Here is a 9,908-nt window from a genome sequence, read left to right as displayed (position 1 = left end):
TGTTGTGTGGACCATGTATTGATATTGTATACATGTTTGTACTTGCAGTATCTAACTGTTTTGTAGTTTGTGGCATAAATCTGATAGTTATAATTGTGTTGAGATAGTAAATGTTTACTTACAGACCCACTGAATAACTTAATTTGTTGACTAGGCACACATGGATTGATGTGCAGATATTGTTCATTTCTCTTTTTGTGTCTCATATTATTCAGATGCTGTTATCTGCTTCTGTATTTACTTTATTATATATGCATATATCTCGCTATTTCAAATTCCTAAATAAAGCTTTGTAAAAAATTGTATTATTTATCTCATTCTAGGGGTTCTTGGAATGAAATCTACCTGAAATGGAACAGTTGAACCAGTCAGATTTCCATGTATCACACTTCATCATTATTGGCTTGTCTGGATTTGAAGATTGGCCATCACGAATTATTCTCTTCATATTTTTTCTTCTCACATACACTATGACTCTCCTATTAAATATGGTGTTCCTCCTGATTATTAAACAAAACGACCATCTACATTCACCTATGTACCTGCTCATCTGTAATTTAGCACTTTTAGATATGTGCTTACCATCAGTCACTGTTCCCCGAATAATGCATGAGTTACTCTGGAAGGATAGGCTCATTGGCTTTATATCCTGTGTCACTCAAATGGGCTTCTTTATATATCTTAATGTGACTGAATGTATATTACTGGCAGTCATGGCTTATGATCGCTACCAGGCCATCTGCAAACCACTGCATTATCACACAGCAATGACCAATAGGCATGTAGCAAGACTTATTATTTTCTGTTGGATTCCAGGCACACTTATTGGCTTTCATCATGTCTGGGTTGTCCTTTCTTTGCAATTTTGTGGACCAAACAAAATCTTTGACTATTTCTGTGATTACATGTCAGTAATAATTTTGTCCTGCAGCAATGTGACAACCTATTCTTTTGCTACTGTGGCATCTGCTCTTACAATCATGATTCTTGTAATATGCTTTATTTTCTTCTCTTACATGAAAATCCTTATATCAGTAAGCAAAGTGGCTTCTACCAGAGGACGCCAAAAAGCCTTCTCAACCTGTGCAAGTCACCTCACTGTAATTGCTCTTTTCCTATTTGTAGAGGGAGGTGTATTAATCTCTTCTCAAATTAGGGGCAGTTCATTCAATATTGCTATTATAGCTGGAGTCTTTCAGAATATTTTTCCTCCATTAATGAATCCTATTATATATTGCTTGAAAACAAAAGAAATAAGAATTACAGTAATAAAGCTTGTAAAGAGGAATGAGCTTGATAAATAAGTGTCTGAAATTTTATGAGTTTATAAACCTATCAGTTATGCAGTGAGATGGATAAATGACAGCATTTCCTACAATATTCCATTATTTTAGATTTGCTGTTCTAGGCACAATAAAAACATTTTTTTTTCATTGGCAACACTGTAGCACTTTCTTAGGATGAAAAAGTGTTCAATGATCTTTAATGAACACTGAAATACAGAGATTCAATAATTTAAATCTTTAAGTGAGACTACAGGCTATATGATAAAATACCATAATTTGCACTTAACACGCACTTAACACATTGTGTTGTCCAAGACCTGAAACTTTACTTTCCCATGTTAAATACCTCAACTCTAGAACAAAGTCCAAAAATGAATAGTTTTATTTCCTTTTACTGTAGTGTGCTAATCTCCAACAAAATGTGAATCCTGTCTCACCTCAAGGCTACTTAGACACAAATTGCTCAAAAAAAGCTGATGGCTGGAACAACCCTGTTCTCCATAGCCAGGCACCAAGTGTTATGACTGTACTTGTGGATAGGATCACCCGTTTTCTCCTTGGAAAAACAAAAGACAAAAAAAAAAACAAAAAAACAAAACAAAACAAAGCATCACTTGACTTCCATTGTGCAGTAGCAGTCAGTGCCCGCCTTGCATAGTACTCAGCTTTATCAACTGTGATGTCTGTCGGTTGAGCTTGCACTTGTTATATTTGTATATTAACAGATATTGATAATCATGTAAAATAACGTGAAACGGCTCAAACAGATAGCTCTTAACACCACAAACTTTACTGAAGACTAAGTCTGATCAAGGGATCGAAAATACTCTTGCATACACATAAATGCACATACATGCACACATACATGCTAGCAAACACACATGCACACACACATGCTCTCAAACACACATGCTTGTAAACACACACAAACACACCCATGCATGCCCCGTGTACCTCTAGCTACTGCTAAAGGTGATAGACAAGTACAGGTGAATAATAGACATGTCTGACATTGGAGTACAAAAGGAAGCATGACATATACTGGCAGCTTTCTATGAGGATAATTCACTGGTCATACCAAACACTCTCTTTCAGTATCCTATGATATGGCTTTACATGTGACTATCACCAGATGGTCAATGTTGTCAGAAATGGAGGAGTTCTATAGAGTTAGCAATAAGAAGACCTGCAGCTGACTGTGGTTCAGACCACCTGCTTCTTATTGCAAAGTTTAATATTATATTAAAAGAAATAAATTTGGCAAGGCCACTAAGACAGGATATTAATAATATTTTAATTGAATACATAATGTAGGAAAAGAATCAAGTTAAGAGATAAGACCTGGTGAAGAGAATACCTGAAGAATTATGGATGAATTCTGTGATATTATCCAGCAGTTGACAACAAAAAATGTTCCAAATAGGAAAAATAATAAGAAGGCAAAATGGCTGTTGTCGAAACTTTAAAAGTGTCCAAGAGAGGAAAGCAAAGTCCATGAAGAAATGAAAACATGTCAAGCTGAATGCAGAACTTCAGAGAATAGCAAAGACATATACAGAGGATGTAAAAAGTGTGCACACCCCTGTTAAAATGCCAGGTTTTTGTGATATAAAAAATGAGATGACAATAAATCATTTCAATACTTTTCCCACCTTTAATGTGACCTATAACCTGTACAATTCAATTGAAAAACAAATCTGTTAGGGGAAAAATATAAAAATGAAAAAATGTACAATACACTGGTTGCATAAGTGTGTACACCCTTAAAGTAATACTTTGTTGAAGCACCTTTTGATTTAATTACAGCATTCAGTCTTCTTGGGTGCACACCTGCCATCAATTAAAGAGGCTCTGATTAACCCCAAATAAAGTTCATCTGTTGTAGTAGGATTTCCCTGACATTTACTCAGTTGCTTGCTACAGCAAAAGCCATGGTTCACAGAGAGCTTACAAAGCATCAAAGGGATCTCATTGTTGAAAGTTATCAGTTAGGAGAAGGGTACAAAAAAATTTCCATGGCATTGCATATACCATGGAACACCGAAGACAGTGATCAAAAAGTGGAGAAAATATGTGACAACAGTGATGTTGCAAAGAACTGGACGTCTCTCCAAAATTGATGAAAAGACAAGACGAAAACTGGTCAGGGAGGCTGCCAAGAGACCTACAGTAACAGTAAAAGAGCTTCAGGAATTTCTGGTAAGTACTGGTTGTGTACTAAATGTGACAACAATCTCCCGTATTCTTCATATGTCTGGATCGTTGGGTAGGGTTGCAAGACGGAAGCCTTTTCTTACACAGAAAAACATCCAGGCCTGGCTAAAATTTGCAAAACAATATATCATCTCCCAAAAGCATGTGGGAAAATGTAATATGGTCTGATGAGACCAAGAATGAACTTTTTTGCTACAATTCCAAAAGGTATGTTTGGCACAAAAACAACACTTCGCATCACCAAAAGAACACCATCCCCATGGTGAAGCATGGTAGAGGCAATATCATGCTTTGGGGTTGCTTTTCTTCATCTGGAACTGGGATTTTAATCAAGGTGGAGGAAATTATGAACAGTTCCAAATACCAGTCACTTTTGGCCCAAAGCCTTCAGGCATCTGCTAGAAAGCTGAAGAAGAAGAAGAATTTTACCTTTCAAAAAAAAAATTATAAACTTGTTTCCTGCCTTTCCTGTAAGTCATCTAGTCCAGATAGAGATTTGCTGTATCCAGGATTGTTTGTAAGCTTCTGAGCCCCCAAGCCTTTCTGTGTTGGAGGGAAGCCTTCTAGCTTAATTTTGTTTCTTAGAACTAGCCAGTTTTCTAGTTTCAGCACTCAAATCTGTTTCTTTGAGTTCAGCACTTGTTCAGAACTCATTGTAAGCACTAAATAATCTGCAAATTACTACAGCACTCAACCTTCCTCACATGCCTAGAGGAAAACAGTTTTAGTACTTAATAAATAAGCACCTATCCAGGCATGGCTAAGGGTCAGCTCCCGGTGTTTCCTCCTGTCTACCTGATGAATCTGGGCATCTTGGGACAATGCAGCAATTGCCTCAGGTACACAGACAACCCTCTCCTACTACCACCCAACACTACGACCTGTGAGAGATGCACTTATATAGCCAAACTGGAAGCAAAGCTCTCTTCACCCAAGACTGGACTAGACAGTCAAGAGGAGAAGGTAAACACTTGCACCACACCACACTCATCACATCGTCCCTCAAAACATACACCACCAAAACACACACCTACATTTGTGGAGGCACTCAAAAAAAAATCTACCCAAGCAACAGGGACCTCCAAAGCAGAAATGCAAGTAACCTCCACCCAGCAACACAGCCCAAATGACACATAGCCCACAAACTCAGTGTGCCACTCAACCACAGCTCATAAGGCATAACAACGTACTCAACACTCTAGTGATAGCTGACTCTATAGTCAGGCACACTGATGTTCTACTCACCAGGCTAAACAAGGAGAAAGTTACTGTCAGCTGCCTGTCAGGTGCCAGGATCCACTACATAATGCATACACTCAAGTCACTCCACAACAAGTACAAATATGACTCTGTCATTGTCCATGTTGGTGTGAATGACCTGAGACGTACCTCCCTGGACTACATGAAAAGAGACATAGAGGAGCTGTCCAATCTTGTAGCCCAGACAGGTATGGCCCTAGCCCTGAATAGCATCCTGCCATCACCCAGAATGATACCACAGTACAAGGACAAAATTATTGATTTCAACAATTGGCTAAGCTTCTGGTGTCATTCTGAGGGGAACCATTATCTGTCTGCCTGGGATGACATGATCGACAAACAACAATGCTTTGACAGAGATGGCCTGCACCTGTCGCCCTTGAGATTCCGGATACTGGCTAAGGCTCTTGCCACCCCTATAGTGCCTTTTTTAGGCAAGATTCAAATGACAAATTCACCACTGTAACAGGTACAAGCAAGCAAAATCTGAGGGTAATTCTACTTAATGCTAGAAGTCTAAACCTCAAAATGCACTCACTTGAGGCACTCCTTAAAATGGAGAACATCGACATCTGTGCAGTGACAGACACCTGGTTCAAGGCTCCAGAGAGCACCCCTGCATTACCAGGCTATAATTCATACCACACCTTTTGGCCACCTATCCTGGACCGAAGCACTAAAGGCAGAGGCGTGTCCATATTCATTAAGGATATCCACACCTCCAGGCTAGTTACCCAGCATAATGCATCTGAGATTATCCAAGTGCAACTAACTCTGGACAAGACTGTAATCCAAATTGTAGCTTGCTACAGATTCCCCCACCATGCCCCAGGATTCCCACTTGTCATTTCTTGATACACTGGAAAATATTAGGGTACAACCTAACACCCTAATAATGGGCGATTGCAACTACTCCACCATTAACTAGGAAAACTACTCATGTACCAACTCTTGTGTTCAACGTTTTCGGGAATTCAAAAATTCCAACACCTTGGATCAACTTATCCACACCCCTACCAGGGGCAGCAATATCCTAGACCTGGTCATTACCAACATGGGCAACTGGTGTTCCACATCAGAGGTCAATTCCTCATTGGTCAGATCCGACCATAAGCAAATCACCCTAGACAACCACATCCCACCCCCATTAGGGAAACCACTGTAAAAAAGTTCTCCAAAGCCAACTTCACGCTTCTTAAGACAGAAGTGGCAAACTTCACGACACCCATACTGGCAGACAATAGAGGTATGACTGCTAAATCCTATACAAATGCACTTTATAAACACTTACACGAGTGCATGGATCGTGCAATCCCTAACAGAACCAAGATGCTATCCTCCAAAAAAAGGAAGCCAATCTGGTGGTTCCCTGCCATAAATGAACTCTACAACAGAAGAAAGAAACTGTTGCAAAAAAGAGTAAAACCTATGATTGGAGGAATCCATGGTCAGCCTCAGTAAGAAGCTGAGATCCCTCATAAAATCCTCCAAAGCTAAGTACAAAAACAAAATTGCCACTAATTCTAAAGACAACCACAAAACATTCTATAGCTATGTCAGGAATCTCAATGGCAACACGCAGATCTGCTCTGAGTTACAGCACAATGGCACTAAATATACAGAACCAACTGATATTGCCAACATCCTGGCAGATAGGTTCAGTGCTAACTTTACCCCTCTATCACCCCCTAAAGAGCCCATCTCTATACCGGAAGAATGCGAAGTTCCTATAATCATGGCTGCACAGGCAAAAAACACACTCTCCAGAGCCAAGAACACAACATCCATGGGACTTGACAACATCCCAGGCTGCGTTCTACATGAACTACAGAGCGAATTGGCACCCCACCTAAGTACCATGTTCAATCATAGCATCACCTCAGGCTTTGTGCCCACTGAATGGTGCACAGCAATGGTTATCCCACTCCACAAAGGGGAAGCCACCCCGGACCCCGGGAACTACCACCCCATTAGCCTGACGAGCCTGGTCTGCAAGACTATGGAACATATCATCATGGCACTTATAAACAATGACCTTGGTAATCTCCAAACTCTGGACCCTACCCAGTTCGAGTTTGTAAAAGGCAGATCATGTCTCCTAAACCTAATAGGCTTCTTTGAAGCGGTCACCAAAGCCGTAGATGAGGGTAAGGTGGTTCACACAGCCTATCTAGATCTGGCCAAGGCTTTCAACACCATCCCCCACTCTGGAATTATAGATAAACTCATTAAACTAGGTATAAATCACTATGTCACAAGATGGGTTGCCAACTGGCTCACTGACAGAACCCACTCTGTGAAAGTAGAAGATTCTAAATCCAACTTTAGACCAGTGACAAGTGGAGTACCACAGGGGTCAGTCTTAGGTCCTCTCCTGTTTGTTATCTACTTCTCTGAAGTACAGACTAACACAGAAGGTCTTTGGCTAACAAAGTTCGAAGATGACTGCAAACTACGAACCATAATCAAAACTCCTACCAATGTGGACATCCTACAAAAGGGCCTCAATGAGACAGATGCCTGGTGTCAAAGCCACGGCCTCAAGTTCAATGCCAAAAAGTGCATTGTCATCCCTTTTGGAAAAACTCTGTACCCATGAACTACCACATAGGCGATAGTCTATTTAACACTGAAAGTTTGATAAGAGACCTTGGGAAACAGGTGGACAGTAGTCTCTCCTTTGATAATCATATCGCCACTGTAGTCAGGAAATCCTTCTATGTGGCACACCTCATCACAAAAGGTTTCTCATCCAGGAAAAAAGAGGTAACTGTTCCCCTCTACTCATCACTCAGCACCATTATAGAGTACAATGCCCCTTTTGGTATGTACCTCACAAGACATCTACAACAACTGGAAAGGCCACAGAAATACCTCACAAAGAGGATTACTGGCCTCAAACAGATGCCCTATGCAGACCGTCTCAGAAAACTCCAGCTTTAGTCTGTCGCATATCGTCTACTCAGAGGCGATCTCTGCTTAACATACAAAGCTATGTCAAACCCAGAGCTGTTGAATCCCAATCCCTCCAAGCTACATGCTCTAGGGACCTAGACCTTGTCACCACAATAAACAGAACATGCTGGAGGGATAGATTCCTATCCAGGAGACTTCCCATACTTTGTAACAAACTAAATATCTATATCAAACAAAGTTCCTCATTAGCACTCTTCCAGAAAAATCTTGATGACTGGATGGGAGATAGGAAATTCACCCCGGGGCTCTGCTTGACAGGGGCACAGGTAAATAATTTTCTTGGGTGGCAAAAGCCAGAGTACCATTTGGCTAGGCTTATATAGGCCCTAGGGCCTATAGCCTAGTAGCTACCTATGAACATGACAATGACCCCAAGCATACATCCAAATCAACAAAAGAATGGCTTCACCAGAAAAAAAAATAAAGTTTTGGTATGACCCAGCCAGAGCCTAGACCTAAATCCAATAGAAAATCTGTGAGGTTACCTGAAGAGGGCTGTGCACAAGAGATGCCCTTGCAATCTGACAGATTTGGAGTGCTTTTGCAAGGAAGAGTGGTCAAATATTGCCAAGTCAAGATGTGCCATGCTGATAGACTCCAACCCAAGAAGACTGAATGCTGTAATTAAATCAAAAGGTGCTTCAACAAAGTATTATTTTAAGGGTGTGCACACACAACAAAGTATTAGGTTAAGAGTGTGCACACTTATGCAACCAGCGTATTGTATGTTTTTATTATTTCCCCTAACAGATTTGTTTGGTTTTCAATTGAATTGTACAGATTATAGGTCACATTAAAGGTGGGAAAAGCTTTGAAATTATTTATTGTGGTCTCAATGTTTTTATATCACAACAAACTGCCATTTTAACTGGGGTGTGTACACTTTTTATATCCACTGTAAGCAGACATACCTAAATAAATAGTACAAAGACTTGGTAGAAGGCATGCATTCCACTTGCCTTTTTGTTTGAGGGTACCTACGACTTGAGGTAACAGCACTAATTTCCAGTTCTTCTATGATTTTCAGAATCTCTGGCTCACAAAATGAGGTCCATTATCTGATAATGCAAGTTCAGATTGTCTATGTATTGCAACTATTGGTTTCAGCACAGAAAAAGGACTTTGTTTTGTTGTCTTAAATTACAATTCAGTCTCTGCACTTTTAGCAAAAATCTGCACACAGATTTTTGTGAAGTGATTTTGATTTCTAAGCATGCTACAGAATTCATAGTTTTGAACTAGCCTTTCATTTTCTCCAGACATATTAAGTCCATACATGGCATCACATCCTTTCTTCATACACATTCATTTCTAGGTCTGATTCATACATTTTGTTTAGCATGCTTCCATGTAACTCTTAATGTACAATGCCATTGTCATTTTTTAAATTATACACCCAAACTTGAATATAAGAAATAACATCTCTATAATGAAGATAACCCATGTTACACATATGGTGTGACGCAGCATTACTGTCTACCCTGACATAATGACATCACACAGTCACTATACATCAGAATTATCCTCTGTGCTTTGCCAAAGTTCTTGTAGTTTCTGCTCTGACAATACCAGGAGACAAGCAATCCACATTAGCTAAATATGCTAGCCTGACAAGTTTGCATTGAGCTTGTTGGTCATATCATTGCTTTCATAATGACATGCACAGCAGCCTTCCATGTGATTTATGTAAATAGTTTTAAATATGTCCTGAAACTTTATGATCTGTTTTATTATGTTTTCACAATAGATATAATAATAGAATTTCTGACAACCAAGATCTATGACTATCATCTTTTTCTCAGTTTTACCTCCCACAACACTGTACCAAAACTATCATGACTTGCATCTGTCTTCAGAGTTGTAGGTTACAGCAAAACTAGATTTATTTTATAATAGAAATTGAGTGTAATTACTGTAATGACCAAATGTTAAAAAAAAAATCAAAGTTTTTATCTTGCTCTATCGACCAAAATCCATACTGTATCATGTTTTGGAAGTCTCCTTGGCAATGTTATATTTGACAAGTTAAGGATAATATTGAAATAATACTATGTCATGCCTAAGTAACACATAAGTTATTAATTACCATGATGCTTTTTTTTCTCAGAAATGTTTCTTTGTTTTAACAATACATTAATCCAATAAACTATTTGCAAATACAACTAACACAAC

General features: G+C 39.3%; 1 protein-coding gene across 1 annotated transcript; it reads left to right on the top strand.

The window, feature by feature from the left end:
- Nucleotides 1–350: 350 nt before the first annotated feature.
- On the top strand, nt 351–1,304 carry LOC122810790 (olfactory receptor 24-like). The gene has a single exon (XM_044082350.1). It carries the CDS (start codon nt 351–353, stop codon nt 1,302–1,304), a length of 954 nt encoding a protein of 317 aa, XP_043938285.1.
- The last annotated feature ends 8,604 nt before the right edge of the window (nt 1,305–9,908 follow it).

The sequence above is a fragment of the Protopterus annectens genome, chromosome 9.part0 (genome assembly GCF_019279795.1).
Source record: "Protopterus annectens isolate FY-2018-M chromosome 9.part0, PAN1.0, whole genome shotgun sequence".
NCBI classification, from domain to species: Eukaryota; Metazoa; Chordata; order Ceratodontiformes; family Protopteridae; genus Protopterus; species Protopterus annectens.
Note: the sequence above shows the minus strand (reverse complement) of the source record. Positions and strands in the feature narration are given on the sequence as shown.

Coding starts and splice junctions, on each gene's coding strand:
- LOC122810790 (XM_044082350.1), top strand. CDS start 351: ATGGAACAGTTGAACCAGTCAGATTTCCATGTATCACACTTCATCATT.